This window comes from Trichomycterus rosablanca, chromosome 12 (genome assembly GCF_030014385.1).
Source record: "Trichomycterus rosablanca isolate fTriRos1 chromosome 12, fTriRos1.hap1, whole genome shotgun sequence".
In the NCBI taxonomy this organism is placed as follows: domain Eukaryota; kingdom Metazoa; phylum Chordata; class Actinopteri; order Siluriformes; family Trichomycteridae; genus Trichomycterus; species Trichomycterus rosablanca.
The window spans coordinates 2,647,501-2,668,566 of record NC_085999.1 but is presented as its reverse complement, the minus strand read 5'-3'; the positions used below and the strand labels follow the sequence as shown (position 1 = coordinate 2,668,566).

At 39.4% G+C, this 21,066-nt stretch overlaps 4 protein-coding genes across 5 annotated transcripts in view; 2 read left to right on the top strand and 2 right to left on the bottom strand.

Moving 5' to 3' along the window:
• Positions 1-37: 37 nt before the first annotated feature.
• On the bottom strand, positions 38-5,628 carry LOC134323933 (endoribonuclease YbeY-like). The gene is made up of 4 exons (XM_063005547.1): positions 5,210-5,628; positions 1,786-1,917; positions 1,633-1,701; positions 38-238 (listed from the first exon to the last, which is right to left on the bottom strand). The coding sequence occupies exons 1-4, from the start codon at positions 5,420-5,422 to the stop codon at positions 122-124; spliced, it is 531 nt and encodes a 176-aa protein (XP_062861617.1). The 5' UTR covers positions 5,423-5,628; the 3' UTR covers positions 38-121.
• A 1,563-nt stretch (positions 5,629-7,191) lies between these two features.
• On the top strand, positions 7,192-9,900 carry LOC134324603 (spermine oxidase-like). The gene is made up of 3 exons (XM_063006502.1): positions 7,192-8,351; positions 8,431-8,617; positions 9,659-9,900. Exons 1-3 carry the CDS (start codon positions 7,192-7,194, stop codon positions 9,776-9,778), a joined length of 1,467 nt encoding a protein of 488 aa, XP_062862572.1. The 3' UTR covers positions 9,779-9,900.
• Positions 9,901-15,290: 5,390 nt separating this feature from the next.
• LOC134324702 (spermine oxidase-like) lies at positions 15,291-17,839 on the top strand. Its single transcript, XM_063006630.1, has 3 exons — positions 15,291-16,456; positions 16,540-16,723; positions 17,720-17,839. Exons 1-3 carry the CDS (start codon positions 15,291-15,293, stop codon positions 17,837-17,839), a joined length of 1,470 nt encoding a protein of 489 aa, XP_062862700.1.
• A 2,239-nt stretch (positions 17,840-20,078) lies between these two features.
• The window catches only part of vil1 (villin 1), a 25,687-nt gene continuing 24,699 nt past the window's right edge, over positions 20,079-21,066 (bottom strand). Inside the window, exons 18-19 of one of the 2 annotated variants that reach the window (XM_063005437.1) lie at positions 20,644-20,774; positions 20,079-20,504 (exon numbers count right to left, since the gene is read on the bottom strand). In XM_063005437.1, the coding sequence (XP_062861507.1) occupies positions 20,391-20,504; positions 20,644-20,774 (245 nt within the window). In that variant the 3' untranslated portion in view covers positions 20,079-20,390. Of the gene's footprint in view, positions 20,505-20,643; positions 20,791-21,066 lie in introns of both variants that reach the window. The other variant, XM_063005436.1, reaches the window with a different exon arrangement.

The window sequence follows — 21,066 nt, the reverse complement described above, 5'->3', positions numbered from 1 at the left end:
TTACAAAACAGTTGCTTAGTGGGTCTTTGATTTCTTAGTGTGTTTTAAAATAAATATTATACAGAACTGTTTAATTAAAGCAGCAGCCGAAAGATGAATGTTTTTTTTTTATTATTATTATTTATTTGCTTTTTATTTCGTCCCCAGTGTCTCCTGTACATCTCTTCGTTAGAGGCTCAAGATGACTCCCCGTTAGCCTGTTGAATTCACTCAGAATGTAACTTTCCCTCTGGTACATCTGTCAACAGAGCAAATCAACAATCATTCCCATGTAAATTATTTTAAAGTTTGTTCCTTATAGAAAGTCGGCTAGTTTTCACATCAAGTCCCTGGACTTCAATTTATTTACTCTATATATACATAACCGATAAGCACACTGATATACACCAATCAGCCACAACATTTAAACCACCTCCTTGTTTCTACACTCACTGTCCATTTTATCAGCTCCACTTACCATATAGAAGCACTTTGTAGTTCTACAATTACTGACTGTAGTCCATCTGTTTCTCTGCATGCTTTGTTAGCCTGCTTTCACCCTGTTCTTCAATGTTGCAGTGACACTGACATGGTGGTGGTGTGTTAGTGTGTGTTGTGCTGGTATGAGTGGATCAGACACAGCAGCGCTGCTGGAGTTTTTAAAGACCTCACTGTCACTGCTGGACTAAGAATAGTCCAAAAATATCCAGCCAGCAGCGCCCTGTGACCACTGATGAAGGTCTAGAAGATGACCGACTCAAACAGCAGCAATAGATGAGCGATCGTCTCTGACTTTACATCTACAAGGTGGACCGACTAGGTAGGAGCGTCTAATAGAGTGGACAGTGAGTGGACTGCAGTGCTGAGAATCATCCACCACCCAAATAATACCTGCTCTGTGGTGGTCCTGACCATTGAAAAACAGGGTGAAAACAGGCTTAAAAGATACATAGAGAAACAGATGGACTACAGTCAGTAATTGTAGAACTACAAAGTGCTTCTATATGGTAAGTGGAGCTGATAAAATGGACAGTGAGTGTAGAAACAAGGAGGTGGTTTTAATGTTGTGGCTGATCGGTGTAAAACCATATCTAAAGCTTTGTGTTGGACCACGGAGGACGCCTGGCACAACCTTGAACTTTCTTGGAGTTGGCTGTTCTGGTTGTAAAAATAAATCTGGTTGATATGCGCCTTGGTCAGGGTGGTAAGAAAGAGCCCAGTGGTTAATCTAAGCTCCAAAGGTTATGTGCAGAGATGAGAGAACCTGTTGGACAATAGCTTCTCTGTGGCACTCCCGGCCAAAAGCCCGGTTAGAGGACTCTGAAACATGAAAAGACAAAACTCTGGGACACAAGGGGTGACTGGTGGAAGCATACGGCTAAAACTATTAGGAGTTGCCAAGTCACTGAACATCCTTGAGTGGCCCAGCCAACTCCCAGACTTCGATTATAATGTATTTTGTCTGAATGTAGCTTTGCAAGACCTTTAATTACACATTTGGAAACTTCTTTACAAGAGTTTGCTGGGTTAACTAGCAGTAGAAGTAGATTGTATCTAATATTTATATCTGTGGTGGAAAATTAATCATTATCAGGCTTTTATGATAGAAATCCATCTGGATGTGGATCCCCTAACAGAATGAGATGTCTTTACCTCATCCCACTCCTCATCTGTCTCGTGTCTGTACCCGAGTAAGTGACAGATCCCATGCGCAGCAACTACCTGTGGCAAGAAAACTGTCAAGCTAGGACTGATTCAATGTCAGTAACACCAAAAACTAAAGTATATCACATTAAAGATACTTACTGTAAGAGTTCCATGAAAATCACTGGATCTTTCTTGACACTGCTGCATCACAAACTCTACGCCAAGGAAAATATCCCCTAGATTGTACTCGTCTCTTTGAAGGGTGCAGGGAAGCTTCCCTGGTCTTAGGTCCTTTGGAAACAGATTTTAATTTTAGGACTGTAACCACAACTGCTGAGTAACAGCTACTGTCCATGTGCAGCCTGATAAAATTAATGTTAAGAATTTACTTGAAACATCACATTTCATTCAGTCAAAAACAATGTGTTCTATTTTCAAATTATTTGTCATAGCATTTACTGTGCATGTTTAATTGTTAAAACAATCTATGCACATGTTAAAAAAGGAATGCTATAATGCTTATGAAAAAATATACTAATTTAGTCATTGCAAACTTCCACCCTGTAGGGCTTCCCACTCTTACAATTCAAGATCTTACTATTCAAACTTCATTGAGAGCTGAACACACTTGGAGGAGAGCACCCACTACCCTATTTTCTTTAATGCCTGGATTTTGCTGGGTGATGGGTATCAACAATGAGAGAGCATATGATACATTCACGAAGTGAATCACAAAATGTATATACAACCACAACTAGCTAGCAAACCTGAATACTGGTTTGAAATATGTCATTTAATAGGTGAATGTTAGAGCTGGTGCAGAAAAGACTAGGCTCATGACCAGAAAATACTACACACAATCAAAAATAGTGATGGGTCAGTGATGATGTGGGGATGTTTTTTCTGCTGGAGGAACTGGCAACCTTGCCGTTCTGGCATCATGGATCTGTGGTGAAAACGATCATTGGTAATAAAAAGGCTTTCCACCAAAGCTATGACCGCAAGTACACTTCCAGGTCAACCAAAGCTTGACTAAGGAATTAGTCCTGGAGTGGATATTCTTAGTCTTCGGGTTTAAATCTCATAAAAATATTGGCTAAGCAGTTGCAGCATGAAAAATACCAAACCTCAGTGGAAGATTTTTACATGAGAAGAAAGTGCAAAGAATTGATATAGAGAAGCCAGAAGCATCTATCTATAGTCTATTTATATATAGTCTATTTATATATAGTATATCTATTTATAGTCTATCTATCTACTATCTATTTATATAGTCTATCTATAGTCTATCTATTTATATATAGTCTATCTATTTATATATTATCTATTTATATATAGTCTATCTATCTATCTATCTATCTATAATAATAATATAATAATACATTTTATTTATATAGCGCTTTTCAAGATACTCAAAGACGCTTTACATAAGACAAATAATCAAAACAAATACGTACATACACCATACAAATCATAGTACAAAATCAAAATAGTACATCAACATCAAGAATAATTAAGATAAAAACAAAGAGAGCAGCATAAGACAGTTCATTAAAAATTAGCTAAATTATGAGAGAGAACAACAAATATAGAACAATTTCTTAAAATTAGACAGAAACAGGACAGATTCACATGCAATCAGGAAACTGAAAACTTTACAAGTTTTAGGATCTAGGACTTCACATTTCTGTCGTGATCTAAGTATAAAAACTATTAAAAAGAATAGCAAAAATAAAAGCATTTATTTCGTGTTGTTACAAGTTAAATGCCATTTTGAATAGATGAGTTTTGAGAAGTGACTTGAATTTGGACAGGTCAGGACAATCTCGTAGGTGTTTGGGGAGAGCATTCCATAAAGATGGAGCAGCTATGGAAAAGGCCCTGTCACCCCAGGTCCGGTGCTTGGTCCTAGAGGGTATGGACAGTAGGTTAGCCTCAGAAGAGCGAAGGCTACGGGAGGGAATGTGATGATGGAGCAGGTCGGTGAGGTAGGATGGGGCCTGATTATGGAGAGCTTTGTGAGTGAATAGAAGAATTTTGAATTGAATGCATTGAGCAACGGGAAGCCAATGAAGTTTTTGGAGAACAGGTGTAATATGATCACGGGAGCGAGTATGAGTAAGGAGGCGAACAGCTGAATTCTGGATATACTGAAGTTTTTTTAGGATTTTGTTAGATGTACCATAAAGGATGCTATTGCAATAATCAATTCTGGATGTAATAAAAGCATGAATCAAGGTTTCGGCGGCAGAAAAGGAGAGTGATGGACGTAGACGTGCTATGTTTTTTAGATGAAAGAAAGCAGTTTTGGTGATGTGATTTACATGGCGGTCAAAAGAGAGGTTGCTATCAAAAATTACACCAAGATTTCGGATGTTAGAAGACGGAGACAAAGTGTCATTATCAATGGTAATTTGAAAATTTTTTGTGGTTTTTGCCAGGGTTGTAGGACCTACGATGATCATATCAGATTTTTCACAGTTTAATTTGAGGAAATTAGCTTTCATCCACAATTTCATTTCAGTGATGCAATTTGTCAGAGTGGAGTGAAGTTCAGTATTAATGGATTTGGAGGAGATGTAAAGCTGAATATCATCAGCATAGCAGTGGAAATGTAAACCATGCCGACGTATGATGTCACCAAGGGGGAGCATATAAAGAATAAACAAAAGGGGACCTAACACTGAGCCTTGGGGAACGCCTTGGGACAGTGGAGCAATGGCAGAACTACAATTGTTGATATTAACAAACTGTTGTCTGTTTACGAGATATGACCTTAACCACAAAAGGGCAGTACCAGTGATGTTGACAGAGGATTCAAGGCGGGACAGAAGAATGGAGTGATTAATGGTGTCAAAAGCTGCAGTAAGATCAAGGAGGACGAGAATATTAATCTATCTATCTATCTATCTATCTATCTATCTATCTATCTATCTATCTATCTATCTATCTATCTATCTATCTATCTATAGTCTATCTATTTATATATAGTATATGGTCTATCTATCTATGGTCTATCTATTTATAGTCTATTTATATATAGTCTATATCTATCTATCTATTTATCTATCTATATATAGTCTATGTATCTATAGTCTATCTATTTATATAGTCTATCTATCTATAGTCTATTTATATATAGTCTATTTATCTATCTATAATCCATCTATCTATCTATCTATCTATCTATCTATCTATCTATCTATCTATCTATCTATCTATCTATAGTCTATCTATTTATATATAGTCTATTTATCTATCTATAATCCATCTATCTATCTATCTATCTATCTATCTATCTATCTATCTATCTATCTATCTATCTATCTATCTATCTATCTATCTATCTATCTATCTATCTATCTATCTATCTATCTATCTATCTATCTATCTATCTATCTATAGTCTATCTATTTATATATAGTCTATGTATCTAGCTATCTATCTATAGTCTATCCATCCATCCACCTATCTCTCTAACTCATCCAGCAATAGCAAAGTAAGCTTTCACACTTGGATTTGAATGCATCATTACTTTTGAATTACACTGAGAGATAAAATGGCATGGTTATAGATCCTGTACCTCATAAAAAGGGAATGAGAGCACATCTGTGGGCATGTTCTTCTTCCTGTACGTGTTGTTGATGTTCTGTATTTTGCGGTTATCCACACACACGATCCCCAGATCAAACCTCTGCACCCCCAGGATGTGTGTGAGCGTCTCCACGTCTCTGCGCAGCCTGGCTCTCCTCAGTCGAACCACCTTCTGCAGGTTCCTCAGAACTACACCCATCATGAGCAGGAACGAACCCAGATACAGGCAGGAACTTGAACATCCATGTGCTGCCCGGCTGCCTGGTGGAGTCCGTGAGAGACCGGCTCCAAGATCTCAAGGTGGCTGTATCGTCCTGCTGCTTTCACAATGGGACTAAGGTTTTATTTTATTCAATCAGTCTAGAGGAGAACAAACAGTAAAATGTAACATTTATTCAACTTTACCAGAACAAAGAGTTTATATAAATACTAAACATACAACATGTTTTAGTGTCATGTCACATTTCGTCTACTGCTATTTCCTGGCTGTTGGCAAACAAAAGTGCACATTTGCGCCACCAAATGGACCAGCATTACCAGTAACTACAGCGGCTAATTCTGATATTAAAGTTAAAATAAAACACTTTAAAAGGCTGTAACAGTGTAATTCTGTAACGTTTATAGTTCTTTATCTTAACATTGTAAAAACCTTACAATTTATTAATCATTTTGGCACCTAAAATATTCTATCATTTACTCATTAAGTTAATAACAGCTAATAATATCCATCCATCCATCCATCCATCCATCCATCCATCCATCCATCCATCCATCCATCCATCCATCCATCCATCCATCCATCCATCCATCCATCCATCCATCCATCCATCCATCCATCCATCCATCCATCTATCTATCTATCTATCTATCTATCTATCTATCTATCTATCTATCTATCTATCTATCTATCTATCTATCTATCTATCTATCTATCTATCTACCCCAAAGATATAGATTAGATTTGTACATTAAAAAAGGTCATAAAATAAATGTGAAAGAGAATATGTAGCCTGTTGCTACCCAGCTAGCTGTACCATCACTTTGCTATTACCACTGCTATTGCTAAATAACGGCTTCACATTTACATTACGTTGACATTTTCAGCATTTAGCGGACGCTTTTATCCAATGCGACTTACAGTTGTGACAGTATACAGTCTAAGCAATTTAGGGTTAATGGCCTTGCTCAAGGGCCCAACAGTGGCAACCTGGCAGTGGTGAGGCTTGAACCAGCAACCTTCTGATCACTAGACCAGTAACCACTAGGTGCCAACTGCCCACCAGAAGAAGATAAAAGTTTTGGAATGGTCAAGCCAGGGTCCAGACTCGACTCTAATTAAAAATCTGTGGGGTGACCACACAATCAGATTCCCTCACAATCTGACAAGACAAGTCAAGATGTGCCATTGTGATAGACTGAATGCCTACATGAAATCAGTTTAAGGGTGTTTTTTTATTATTATTTCCCCCTTAAAGGTTTTCAGTTTGTTTGTTTTTCAATGAAATTGTTCAGATTATAGGTCACATTAAAGATTTTTTACAGCACAAAAACCTGGTATTTTAACAGGGGTGTGTAGATGATCTGTTGCATGTTCTTTAATATTACATGTTTGCAGCATAAATGTAAATACTGTTTTATCATATTTTGACAGTATTAGATATCAAATTCAATATCAATATCAAATTCTTTCTCAAACGAAAGAAAAAATAGCTCTTGGCCAGCATCCAAAACTCTGCTCTGCAGGAGAAATGTGTAGACCAAGTTATTACATATACAGTGCAAAGTCAATGGTTATAAAGGTCAATAGTAGCTCATTTTAAACTCAGAGACGTGCTGACACTTTTGATCTACTGAGACAATTCAATGTAAGTACCGTATTTTATTTTGAATTAACTTCTGTACAATCTGTGCAATACGCTGTACAATAAAAGTAATGATCTTTTCATTGTATAGCCTTCCAGGCAAGCAATTATGAGTATTATATGCAGAGATGCCAAGATTGTGGTGGTGGGTGCTGGATTTGCAGGTTTGGCTGCTGCAGAATCTTTGATCAAGGCTGGTTTTCAGCATGTCAGGATCCTGGAGGCTAAAGGAAGAATTGGAGGTAGAATTCACACCACCAGACCATTCAGCAAGAACATTATAGAACTTGGTGCTAACTGGATCCATGGCCAGGAAGGGAATCCTATCTTCCAGATAGCCAAACAGCATGACCTGCTGGTTGAGGAGAGTGCAGCAAATGAAATTATGTGCTTGCCTTGCTTTGTTACTCCAAATTATTACTTTTTTCAAGAAGAAGGGAAGCAGCTTTCTGCAAAAAACGTTGATGATGTATGCTCACTTTTTGGTCAACTTACCTCCAAAGCATTCAAAGCAGAGCTGGAAGACAAACACAAACCCTTAAGTTTTGGGAGTTATCTTGACATCTCTTTTGCTGAGTCTGCTTTGGCCTCTTCAGAAGATGGACCAAAGATTTTTGAGTGGTGCAAAAGAAGTGAGTGCACAGATGAGGCTAGTTCTTTATATGATGTATCTGCATCACAGATTGGTTATTACACTGCTCTCGAGGGAGGCTTCTTCAACTCTTTGGGTGTTGGGGGTTACCAAGCGATTTTGGATATTCTTTTGAAAAATATACCTACAGAAATGATCCTGACTAATACAGCAGTGAAGAGCATCGAATGGGACAGAGAACAGAACCATCCTGTACGAGTGATCTGTGAGAACGGTCAGATCTTTGAAGCTGATCATGTCATTGTGACCGTATCTCTGGGAGTCTTAAAACAACAAGTAAAAACCATGTTTGAACCAGCCTTACCAAAACCTAAGCTAGATGCTATTGAGAGACTCGGCTTTGGTACAGTGGACAAGATCTTCCTGTGTTTCAGCCAGAGGTTTTGGCCAGAAAATTGTGAGGGAATCCAGCTTGTGTGGGATGAAGGGCCTGAGGATAAAGCCGTCTATTCTGCTCACTTAGAAGGAGATGAATGGAAAGAGACCTGGTTTAAGAAGATCTGTGGATTTGACACTGTGACTCGTCACCCTACAGTGTTGTGTGGATGGATCACAGGCAGAGAAGCTCTTCATATGGAGACCCTGCAGGACAGTGAGGTTGCAGATACCTGTGTGAGGTAGCTTACTATACACGTATCATGGCTTGCAAATAATTACACATCTGATAATTACCTTATGTACTGTATATTTTTTAAGACTGCTCAGGTCCTTCACTGGCTGGTCTGTTCCTGATGTGTCCAAAGTGCAGATCACCCGGTGGGGTCGGGATCCTGATGTCCTTGGCTCTTATACTTTTGTTCCCCACATGGTGAATGCAGTAAAAGAGCACGAGGCACTAGCAGCACCCATTCCTATTCTCAGAGAGCAAGTCACAGAGAGCAAGGTATACCTGTTTATATCTAACACCAATATAGAGAGTGCTTTTGCTTTTGATACTTATTTGATTTGATGTAAACCACATAATCTGCATAAACCACATACATAAAAATGTTGCATGCATTTAAGGTGCAGTCATACAAGTACTATCAACAGAGTCACAGAGCAGTTACCTGGATTGTAAATTATAATTAATCTATTCAGGCTATTTCATGAAATAAAATGAGAGAACTTTAATGTACTGACTAAAAACATTGCAAAGAGAAAGCTGGTCATATTCGATGACGATTTAAATCACTTTCTATCTTACTAAATAACACCTTAAGCCCCTGTCATCTAACAAACATCCACTAACTGACTTAATCGTAAGATCCAGAGAAAATGTGTCTGTGTGGTCAGATGTAATCCAGGAACCATCAAAACAGATATGTCATGAATTAGAAGCTGCTGAAACATGATGTTTTCCACATTATGTTTTCCATAACATTATGATCACTGACAGGTGGAGTGAATAACACTGATTATCTCTTCATCAAAGCATCTGTTAGTGGGGGGATATATTACACAGCGAGTGAACATTTTATCCTCAAAGTTGATGTTAGAAGCAGGAAAAATGGGCGAGCGTGAGGATCTAAGCGAGTCTGACGAGTACCAAATTGTGATGGCTAGACGACTGGGTCAGAGCATCTCCAAAACTGCAGCTCTTGTGGGGTGTTCCCGGTCTGCAGTGGTCAGTATCTATCAAAAGTGGTCCAAGGAAGGAACAGTGGTAAACCGGCGACAGGGTCATGGGCGGCCAAGGCTCACTGATGCACGTAGGGAGTGAAGGCTGGCCCGTGTGGTCCGATCCAACAGACGAGCTCCTGTAGCTCAAACTGCTAGATAGAAAAGGTGATTGAAAGGTGTCAGAATACACAGTGCATCACAGTTTGTTGCGTATGGGGCAGCAAAAAGGGGACCAACACAATATTAGGTCATAATGTTATGCTTAATCGGTGTATTTGTTCTGTATTAAGCTGTTTATGTGTGTATATGTGTGTGTGTCAAGCCTCTGCAGGTCCTGTTTGCTGGTGAAGCCACTCATGTGAACTTCTACACCACCACTCATGGTGCCTATCTGTCTGGAGTCAGAGAAGCTCAGAGAATCGTTAAACACTACTCACACTAAGCAATTTGTTTTGTCTTAGAACAATTGTATGAGCTCTTAGATGTGTTATTTTATAGTATAATGACTGACTTGTATTCTTAAACAGATTCAACAACAAATAAATGTAATGAAAGTAATGTCATTTGGGATCATGTGATTATGTAATTAAATAAAGATTATATATTGTGATAACTATCTTTATGAGAACTATTGTTTTTTGTTACATTTTTGTTAAAAACACATGAACTTAGTTTGTTTAATTATTTGGTATGGCCATTTTATAGTTGAACAATGGCTGCATATACCAAATTAATAAAGAACACTACATTCTTTTCTTTGAGGTTTATAATATGTAATTTTTGTCTCTGACTGAAAATGTTGGCGATGTACAAACAGTACATCTGAAAGATGGTTGTTAGCATTGGTGGATTTAAGTGGATTAAGGTGGAATGTCATGTGCTGTGTCACCATGATTAAGCATTTTTTGTTTCACTGAGGTCACTCACACCTCCCTTTAACCAGATATACAATTCAACTCTGCAAAAGTCACATAACAACTATTGTCGACTAACAACAATCTGGTATGTATGCTCAGGGCGAGTCAGAAAACCTTAACCTGTAACTTAGCTCACCCACGTTTAATGTAGACAGTGGTAAACTGGTGGGTAGAGCTCAGGGCTGTCGGTTGAAAAGACTTGTGTTTGAATCCCAGCTCTACCTTGCAGCCACTGTTGGGCCCCTGAGCAAGGCACTTAACCCTCTCAGCTCCTGGGGCGCTGTACGATAGCTGATCCTGCACTCTGACTTAAGTTTTCAAACAAGTTGTTATGTGCGGAATTTTACTGTACTTTACATTTATATACTGATCAGCCATAACATTAAAACCACCTCCTCCTGCAGTGACACTGACATGGTGGTGGTGTGTTAGTGTGTGTTGTGCTGGTATGAGTGGATCAGACACAGCAGCGCTGCTGGAGTCCACTCACTGTCCACTCTATTAGACACTCCTACCTAGTCGGTCCACCTTGTAGATGTAAAGTCAGAGACAATCGCTCATCTATTGCTGCTGTTTGAGTCGGTCATCTTCTAGACCTTCATCAGTGGTCACAGGTCACAGATATTTTTGGTTGGTGGACTATTCTCAGTCCAGCAGTGACAGTGAGGTGTTTAAAAACTCCATCAGCACTGCTGTGTCTGATCCACTCATACCAGCACAACACACACTAACACACCACCACAATGTCAGTGTCACTACAGTGCTGAGAATGATCCACCACCTAAATAATACCTGCTCTGTGGGGGTCCTGACCATTGAAGAACAGGATGAAAGGGGACTAACAGAGTATGTAGAGAAACAGGTGGACTACAGTCAGTAATTGTAGAACTTCAAAGTGCTTCTATATGTGCACAATAACTTTAGGTTAAACACCTCCTGTACAAACCCTGGCATCTAACAAACGTCCAATTTTTGCCTTAATCAGTGCGCTCACCCACGCTGGTTTATGATCGTGGTGCTGTAGTGTCCTTTTCTGCTGACCTTAGTGCAGTGTAATAGATTGTAAAGATAACTCTCCATAAACAGGTAATACCTCCAAAGCATTTGCGTAGGTCAAAATAATGTGGGAGGAGATACAGGGGCGTACGTGCCAGGACCAGTTGGCTCAGGAACAGTCGCTTTCCCACCTCAATCACATTACTAAACACCACCAACACCCCGAACTACACACGGAACTTATTATTATAGAGAAAATTTGTCTGGGTCGTCAGATGTCATCCGGGAGCCACCAAAAAGGTTTGTCATGAATTAGATGATGCTGGAACATGGGGGACATTGCCCACAGTCCAGCAAGCATTACTCTCGGTATAAAGTAACTCGATTCAGCTAAGCTTCCAACAACATGACGGTGGCTAATTTACACCTAGTTTTGGTAGGTGGACGGAATTCAGGCTCTTGTATATTTTGTTGGCCTATCAAGGCTTTTTTATCTACATAATATTGCTCGTCTTCATCCCATACTGTCCACGAAAGATACTTAACCCCTGGTTCATGCTTTCATATCATCTGCTTGGACTACTGTAACTTGCTTAATGGTGTCCCAAACAAAACGATTCACTCCTACAGCTTTATCACTCATAGTTTGTTAGCTAATATTACTCCTATTCTGTATCAGTTACAACTTCATATTCAGTTAAAACTCCTCCTGTTAATATCCAAATCTGTACATGGTTTAGGACCAGCCTATTTAATCAAACTCCTGCATCATTATTGCTCTGCCAGAAAACTCAGGTCCTCTGATGTCCCAAAATTGAGATTGGTCATGGTTGGGGGCAGATCTTTCAGTGTCATGGCCTCCAAACTAGAGAACATACGGTATTACCCCAATATCAATGTGAATGCCATTCGCTTTCCACCTATAAAGCTCGGTTTAAAACGTACTCTTTTCGCAATACTTTCATTCTTCCATCCTCTGAAGGGTTTTGACTCTGTAATGCCACCTTGGAGATGAGAACGGCGCTGTATAAATTAAACATTTGGACTTTATACTTAAGCTGTAGGCTTTGTAATTAGTACATTTGCAGTTCAGGGGCCTAGTATTTTACAACTCTATCATTTGTTTTAAGATCGTACATGTCACATGTCAGTGTTACTCGGTAAAGCTCACGTATAGATAATGCTTGCTGTGGAGCTATATATTTTACAAGTCAAGTGAAGACATTGTCTCAAAGCAACTTTATAGAATCCAGGACCGACAGACCGAAAACCCCTGTTGAGCAAGCCAATGGTGACAGTGGCAAGGAGAAACTCCCTTAATGTTAAAGGAAGAAACCTTGAGAGGAACCAGACCCAGCAGGGGCCTCCGTCTTCCTTGCTGTTTCTGTTATTTTGTCCACCCCTGTGTCTGTTTATAGAAAGAATGTATTTGAGCATGATATAATCAGATATTTGCAGGTATTAGAGCAAGATACAAAAGTTGCTTTTGTTGTGTAAGCTAATTTTATTAATCAGTTTACTCTTTTATGTGGTTTGTTTTAATTTATCTTTATGTAAAGCATGATGAATTGACACTGTGTATAAAAAGTGCTATGGAAATAAACTTGCCCTGCCCTGCCCTGCCCTGCCCTGCCCTGCCCTGTCTTGCCTGTTTCCTATTGTGCTGGAAATCCTCCCCTCCCTGTCTCTGTGTGGTGCTGTCACGTTGCTGGTCTGGGATGTGTTAAAGCTGGAACACTTCCAATAACAAAGAGACTGAACTGACAGGCAGCCTTTATTTTTGTGTTGTGGTGAGCTGTTAGGCTTTTATACACCAGTGTAAGTACTAATATTATTGTTTACGCATTTATTGCCAAGTAAACTTGAAGTAAAGTCTTTAAAGGTGTATAATTTGTGTATAATCACAGTACAGTGTGTGTTTGTGTGTGTATTTACCTGTACTGCTGCTTCAGGAGGGTAAGTGCTTCTGTCTTTAGGTTTTTATGTTAGATTAGTGATTGTAAACCCTCAGTATATCTTGTTTGCTTTCTTTATGTTCATGTTAATGATATTTGACTGACTGTGGTGTTAGTGTTGGGTTTGTACACTGGCTTTTTTTTTTATTCTGGGATAGACGGCTCATTTGCCAATTTTGTACACATATCTTATACCTATACCCACGCTGGCTGTTTTTGAAGGTGCACCTCCCACATACTGAGGCTTAAGCAACTTATAATAATTGAACCATTATTTTAAGTTTGGAAATGGTCCACCAGTGACAAAATACAATATGTTTGTAGAACAACACAGCACTGAGACAAATAAATAATGTACAATGGAAATGTGTGGTTCTGATACAAGAATATCAGGTGCTGCAGCAGCACTGGTATTGTCTCATTCCTTAGTATCGTAACAGGGTTTAAACCAGTCTGGCAACCAAAAACATCCAGTCAGCAGCACGGCTTGAACTGTAAATGTGGACTTAAACTGTAAATGAGTTCTTATTCTTGTAAGTGATTGAAAAATACTGTTGTCTGATTTTAATTCTTCCTCTTTCTCCTTTTCTATTCGAATTTAATTCATTAAAAAATGAATTGGAATAAATAATACACCAAACACAAAGAAACCCTGAGATGTATCTGTAAAGCCGGTCTTATGTTATGTTCTACAGTTCTTATGATCTGTTGATGTAACTGGCTATAGCTTGTATTGTCAACAGGTCCCTTAAGGCAGCGCTGTTCATGTCGCCCCCTTTTACTTTGTAGCCCAAAAGCTTCAAGCAGCCAAAAAGCTGGCGTGTGATTAAATCTTTTAATCCAAATTATGTTAAAATACAGCGTAACTGCAGTCCCTCCATTAACCCCCGACCAACCACATAAAACATTAAAGCAATAGTAACCCCTAAACAGGTAGTTACCTGTGCAATCACCTATTATGCCATAGCAACATCCTATCAAACATCTAAACAACTTTAGAAACGCTTAAGAAACAATTAAACAACAAGCTTGCGACCACCTAGTAACACTGCTTAAAATACATTAGCGTTTTCATAGTAACCACTTTGTAGTACAACTTTGAGGTGCTTAAAGTACTAGCAGTGGTTCTCATTTACAACAAATGGTAAGCACTTATTTTCATGCCAGATGCTCACTGTATATTACCTTTGCACACGAAAACAACCTACTTATGTTTTCTTATTAAGCTTGCTCATCTGTTATTGTTTATTACCATACATCACACTGGGTTCTAGTTCCTAAGAGCACAATGTTATTTGCCTTTTTTTTGTCCGATTCACTCACCATTTGCATACCCTTTGTTTGGGACTGACTGTAACCCATGCGTTGCTATGTACAATTCGCCTGCTCCCTTTCTACAGCTCCATCAATAGTAAGTGACCGCTGCAGGACCACTGACGAGATTCCATTTTGGTTGTGGGTCAGTCTCATTGCAGTAGTTATTAAAGTCGAAATAAAGTCCTTTATAATGTCTGTGATTTGGTTGTCACCCAGCATGACTAGTGTGAGCGTAAAATAAAAGCTGGGATTAACAACTATTGAGATTATTTTCACTGTTGGGCCCACGAGCAAGGCCCTTAACCCTCAATTGCTTAGACAGTATGTTGTCCCACTACTGTAAGCATCTGCTAAATACCAAAAATGTAAATGTAAAATTAAATGGGCAGTAAATGTACCATCGTAACACAATAGCTGATAAATCCGCATTATTGTGTACAATACTGGTGGGTTAAATATTTACCCCCTTACCCACTGTAAAATACCCTGTATAATGATAAACCACTTTACTACTCATTACTTTTGCCTTATTAAGCTAGCTCATTCATATGGGTTTATGACAGTCGGGCCAAGAGCATCATATTATCTATGTTCCAAAGGTCACCAGTAGCTCTTTATAACGCAGCATATAAACACCCACTCAGTTACTCATTGCAGAGATCATAATATCTGCACCATCAATCAAAACTTGACGTGAGGAGCATTTTATAGTATTTTTACATCAAAGTCTGATTATTTCTCCACAGGAAACACGAGTGCGTCCTGCGCCATGTCCAAAGACGCCAAGATCGTAGTGGTGGGTGCTGGATTTGCAGGTTTGACCGCGGCATCCAATCTGATCCAGGCTGGTTTCCGGGATGTCAAGATACTCGAGGCGAAAGGCCGAATAGGAGGCCGAGTCTGCACCACTAAACCGTTTACTCAGAATATTATCGAGCTGGGGGCCAACTGGATCCACGGACAGAAGGAAAACCCTCTTTATAAACTTGCAAAAGAGCAAAAACTGCTTGCTGAAAAATCTTTAAATGTCAGCGTTGAGAATTCTCGTGACTACTTTTTTAGGGAGGGTGGAAAATACCTGCCTGAAGATTTTGCCGACAAGGTCACCACGCTGTTCGAGAAACTTCTGGACAAGGCCCATGAGTCGAAGTTGGCGCAGAAGTACAGATCGCTTTCCCTGGGCGATTACCTCGACGTTGCCTTTGCTGAAAGTTCTCTGGCATCTACACCACATGGCTCGAGAATTTTCGAGTGGTGCAAGAAAGGCGAGTGTGCGGACGAGGCGGTTACGTCCCTCTTTCAAGTTTCTGCATCACAGGAGAGCGAATATATTTCACTAGATGGAGAGTTTTATAACTCTCTGGGTCCTGGAGGGTACCAGGCAATTTTAGACATCCTTCTGGAGGATATTCCTAGAGAAAACATCCTGACCAATGTACCAGTAAAGAGCATTCAGTGGGACCTGGAGGATGAAGAAGAGGACGAAGACGAAGATGAAGAAGAGGACTATCCTGTACGAGTGATCTGTGAGAACGGTCAGATCTTTGAAGCCGATCATGTGATCGTGACCGTATCTCTGGGGGTCTTGAAAAGAGCTAAAACCATGTTTAAACCAGCCTTACCAAAACCTAAGCTAGATGCTATTGAGAGACTCGGCTTTGGTACAGTGGACAAGATCTTCCTGTGTTTCAGCCAGAGGTTTTGGCCAGAAGATTGTGCAGGAATCCAGCTTGCGTGGGATGAAGGACCTGAGGATAAAGCCGTCTATACTGCTCAATTAAAAGGAGATGAATGGAAAAAGACCTGGTTTAAGAAAATCAGTGGATTTGACACTGTGGCGCGTCACCCTACAGTGTTGTGTGGATGGATCACAGGCAGGGAGGCTCTTCATATGGAGACCCTGCAGGACAGTGAGGTTAAAGATACCTGTGTGAGGTAGCTTACTACACGTATCATGGCTTCATTTAACATTATTGTAAAGCTGCCAATATCTGAGCATTTTTTGGTTGTTTTTAAAGATTGCTCAGGTCCTTCACTAACTTGTCTGTTCCTGAGGTGTCCCAAGTCCTAATCACCAGGTGGGGTCACGACCCGGAGGTCCTTGGCTCTTATTCCTTTGTTCCCGAGGGGGTGAACGGAGTGAAAAATCAAAATGATCTGGCATCGCCTCTTCCTCCACAAAATGAGGCCTCAGACAAAGAGGTAAGTAAATTAGGATTTGTAACGTATTAATAAATACTACAGCACTCGTTAACCCCATTACTCTGCATCAGAACAAGTATTCAGACCCATAATCTATTCTTTATGAGTAAAGAAAAAGCCAAAGGAACCTTTACAGCCTGTTAGGAATGTTATCATAACGAAATATACATACGAAAATACTCATCAACAAAGTGGGAGGAAGTCATGTGACCAGATGAGAGTGAAATATATCTTGAATTCGAACCAGTGTGTGTGTGGTAATAATTAAACAAGGCACATCAGCCAGGTAAAATACAGTGGTAGCATCACGTTACTGGGATCGGGTGGCTCGGTGGGTAGCACTGTCGCCTCACAGCATGAAGGTCCTGGGTTCAAATACCAGGTGGAGCGTTCGTGGGTCCTTTCTGTGTGGAGTTTGCATGTTCTCCCCGTGTCCGTGTGGGTTTCCTCTGGGTGCCCCGGTTTCCTCCCACAGTCCAAAGATGTGCAAGTGAGGTGAACTGGAGATGCTGGGTTGTCCGTGACTGTGTTCGATATTAAACTTGTGAACTGATGAATCTTGTGTAATGAGTAACTACCGTTCCTGTCATGAATGTAACCAAAGTGTAAAACATGACGTCAAAATCCTAACAAACAAACAATATTGCAAATGCATGAGTGATGTACTGTAGGTGTAAGAGATTGTGTCCATTAAAGTCTAAACACCTTTAAAAGTGCGTTTAGGATCATCTGGGTGTTACACAAGTTCAAACCTTCACCTCACCATAGATATCAGTGTTTTCCTGCCTTGGTCATTAATTCTATGTGTGCATGTGTGTGCATCTAGTGATTAAGGTACTGGACTAGTAATCAAAGTTATTGGTTTAAGCCCCATCACTGCCAGGTTGCTGCTGTTGGGCCCTAGAGCAAGGCCCTTTACCCCTTAATTGCTCAGACTGTATACTGTCAAACTACTGTAAGTCGGATATAAATGTGTGTGTGTGTGTGTGTGTGAAGCCTCTGCAGGTCCTGTTTGCTGGTGAAGCCACTCATGTGAACTTCTACACCACCACCCATGGTGCCTATCTGTCTGGAGTCAGAGAAGCCAAGAGAATCATTAAACACTACTCACGTTAAGCACCTCCATGCTGTGCTGATTTTTATTTAATATTATACTATTTTACAACTGGAAAAGGGGAAGAATTAATATATGCAATTAATATATTTTAGGTTGTTAAATAATTATGTAAATGGTGGTAAGGCTGTAATGAACTTTTACACTTATAAAGTTTTATATGTATACATTGGGTGGTAAAAGTCCTAGACCACTAGTGAGCAGGCTTCTATTTGTGTATTTTATTTGATTTAAGTGAAAAGGGGATTTTTTTATGTAACATTTAATATACTTAGTAACTAGTATGGCCATATTTATAATAGGTGAATGAAATCAAACCTCTGATGAGTAGATCCGATAAATTAATCTGTTTAGTGAACTGAACATGTACTTCAGTAGAGAGAATAAGAAAATCCGGGTCCTTTCTGTGTGGAGTTTGCATGTTCTCCCCGTGTCTGCGTGGGTTTCCTCCGGGAGCTCTGGTTTCCTCCCACAGTCCAAAAACATGTAGTAAGGTTAATTGGTGACACTGAATTGCCCTATAGGTGAATGTGTGTGTGTATGTGTGTGTGTGTCTACCCTGCGATGGACTGGTGCCCCGTCCAGGGTGTTACTGTGTGCCTTGTGCCCATTGAAAAGCTGGGATAGACCCCCCCCCCCCCCCCCCCCCCCCCTCCCGTGACCCTGATTGGATAAGCAGTTAAGAAAGTGAGTGAGTGGTAACAGTGGTGCAGCTGGTAGAATGGGTGCAACACAGCAACGTAGTACTGTGATGTTTACGATATTTTGTTGTCTTTAGTTGTTTTATGATCAGCACTTTGGGTTTAGGACTACTTTAGAAATAAAATTCTATTTACTGGCTGTGAGTTTTATATGTTCTCTAATATCTACGCAGGTTTCCTGTAAGTACTCTCCTCCAACAGCATGCAGTAGGTGAATTAGATACTCTTATTATCCCTATGTGTGTGAAGATGAATAAATGGGTGATGGGTGTGTTGGCCTGGGCTGGAACGGTGCCCTCACAGAATCGATCCCAGACAAAATGAAAAGTGTAGTGAAAATAACGACATTAATAAATGTACATTTAATAAAGATATGTTAGAGAAAATGCGTTTCAATGTGTGGCTACATTTTTTAGGATTTCTTCTTTTTGCCTTTATGATGATAAGCCAAAACATTAGAACCACCCGTCTACCATGCTGTGGTATCTGGTACCAGGACAACTGTACGTTGCAAGGTGGATCATCCTACAGTTCATGCTGGTACCATCTCGGAGTAAATAATGCACATGTGATCAAACATTCATCATGGAGAAAACATGATTATAAACAATATGGCTCCATCTTGCCACGGCTGCCTGCAAACAATCCTTGCTGTTTCAGTGCTACTTTAACCCAGTCATCTGGTCATAATGAGTATATATACTACCTAAACAAGTATACCTGGCATGAACCAAACTGCCTAATTTAAAGCTCAGTTACCTGCTAATAAGGAACAAAATGTACCAGTAATTGCATTTGGTCATGTTACATTTTTTTGGCAAAACTTTAGCCTTATTATTTTAAAAATATATGTAAAGGGACAAATTCTTACTCATCACGAAATTAAAGCCTCAGCACTCTAAGACTAGTTATTTTTCGGGGTTATTTGGCAACCCAGTGCTGGGTTAATAATGGGTTATATTAACCCAACCGTTGTGCTGGGTTGTTACAACAACTTAACTGTAAGGTTCTTTTTTTTACACAATGCTGTTCAGCAATGTTCAGCATTTCAACAATATTACACCAGTTAAACATAGCCTACTATCCTACAGATCAGTCATTTTAAATTATGAGTACTGTATGTTTTCAATATTTTTATTTGCAATGTCTTGATAACTTGAAACCTGACAATTTGCCTGATAGTTTTGAATAAAATCCGCCCAATCTGGCAACACACGCCGTTACAAATGTAAATGTATATTCTTAAAGCAATTGACATTGACAACAGGACATGGTAACCCAAGTGCTGGGTTGAGAAAATAACCCAGCATATGGTGGCTACTTAATCTTCAGATTTTAGGTGAGATCCTAGACCCCGGTAGCGTACTGGTTGGTGGTTCGGGTCTCAAAGTATTTTGATTCGTGGTAAGAGAAAAAAGTACTTAACTAAAGTGTGACACTGTTTTTCACTTGGCTTTAGGTGTAAGCATCATTTTTATAGCTCAAGCATTGTGGGATATTTTTCACAATCAAAAGTAAGAACATGGAATAAGTCTGGAAATTTATTAGGCACTTTTGATACAAGTTCATAAATGTAAAATAGACAAAACTGTAAACAAGCTGCCTTTTAACCACGTCCATTCAGTTACTGCACATGTGAAAGCACTGTCATGTTACACAGTTGTGTGTATAATTTATTTCGTCAAATTACCCATAAAACTAGGAATCATTCTTAAATAGAGCATTATTTATATATCTGTAGATTTTAAATAACATTTGTATGTAAACAGATTTAAAATCTCACGACGTGGCAGTGATCTGCGCCGTTACTCAGACATTCATGTTAATGTGGGATTCCTGTTAATCTGCACGTTTAAAACAGACCCTTCTCTTTCTTTAGGTTCTTCTGTTTCCACAGGGGCATGAAGTAGAAATCAGGCCGTGAAACCCCCAGGACTAGACTGAAGTCCTCATCTGAGAGATAGTCCTAAACATTAAGAGAGACATAAAACATATTTAACATAGAAGAACATGCATTAGTAGATAGAGATTGTAATAATTGGTTATCCAGTCCCTTATTAGCATTTAATCAGTCATTTTATTCGTATTACTTTTAAGGCAAATACCTCTTTTCTGGTTGGGTCGACACCCTGAGGCAGATCCTCGACTGGACAGTTCACCAGCTCTTCTGCTGGGTGTTTAGGAAATGTAGAAGGAGACAAGGGCATTGACACTGAATCCTTTGAGTTGGAGATGACTGAGTTGGTCAGGTCCTAAACATACAAAATAGAACTTACTGACTGTTAAACACATATAAATCATATTAAAATAATATGCAAATAATACACTTGTAAATATGATCATTTAATATTGCTTTAAAATTTTATTATTTAGTCATTGCTTATTCCAATTCACTGAGTCTCTCTTATTATACAACAACTTCCATCCTGGGATAAAAGTGATATAATCAGTTTTAATAGGAGACAAGTTTGAGCTGCAGACAGGCCGGTCTATTACCTGCACTCTCTCATTATGAAGCCACATTACTG

What these genes read in the sequence shown, in the direction of transcription:
- LOC134323933 (XM_063005547.1), bottom strand. Translation starts at nt 5,422, where the DNA reads ATGATGGGTGTAGTTCTGAGGAACCTGCAGAAGGTGGTTCGACTGAGG. An exon ending in TCTCATTCCCTTTTTATGAG is followed by an intron (nt 1,918 to 5,209) that starts GTACAGGATCTA and finishes CTGTTTCCAAAG; the next exon opens with GACCTAAGACCAGGGAAGCT. An exon ending in ATTTTCATGGAACTCTTACA is followed by an intron (nt 1,702 to 1,785) that starts GTAAGTATCTTT and finishes TTCTTGCCACAG; the next exon opens with GTAGTTGCTGCGCATGGGAT.
- LOC134324603 (XM_063006502.1), top strand. Translation starts at nt 7,192, where the DNA reads ATGAGTATTATATGCAGAGATGCCAAGATTGTGGTGGTGGGTGCTGGA. An exon ending in GTTGCAGATACCTGTGTGAG is followed by an intron (nt 8,352 to 8,430) that starts GTAGCTTACTAT and finishes ATATTTTTTAAG; the next exon opens with ACTGCTCAGGTCCTTCACTG. An exon ending in AGCAAGTCACAGAGAGCAAG is followed by an intron (nt 8,618 to 9,658) that starts GTATACCTGTTT and finishes GTGTGTGTCAAG; the next exon opens with CCTCTGCAGGTCCTGTTTGC.
- LOC134324702 (XM_063006630.1), top strand. Translation starts at nt 15,291, where the DNA reads ATGTCCAAAGACGCCAAGATCGTAGTGGTGGGTGCTGGATTTGCAGGT. An exon ending in GTTAAAGATACCTGTGTGAG is followed by an intron (nt 16,457 to 16,539) that starts GTAGCTTACTAC and finishes TTGTTTTTAAAG; the next exon opens with ATTGCTCAGGTCCTTCACTA. An exon ending in ATGAGGCCTCAGACAAAGAG is followed by an intron (nt 16,724 to 17,719) that starts GTAAGTAAATTA and finishes GTGTGTGTGAAG; the next exon opens with CCTCTGCAGGTCCTGTTTGC.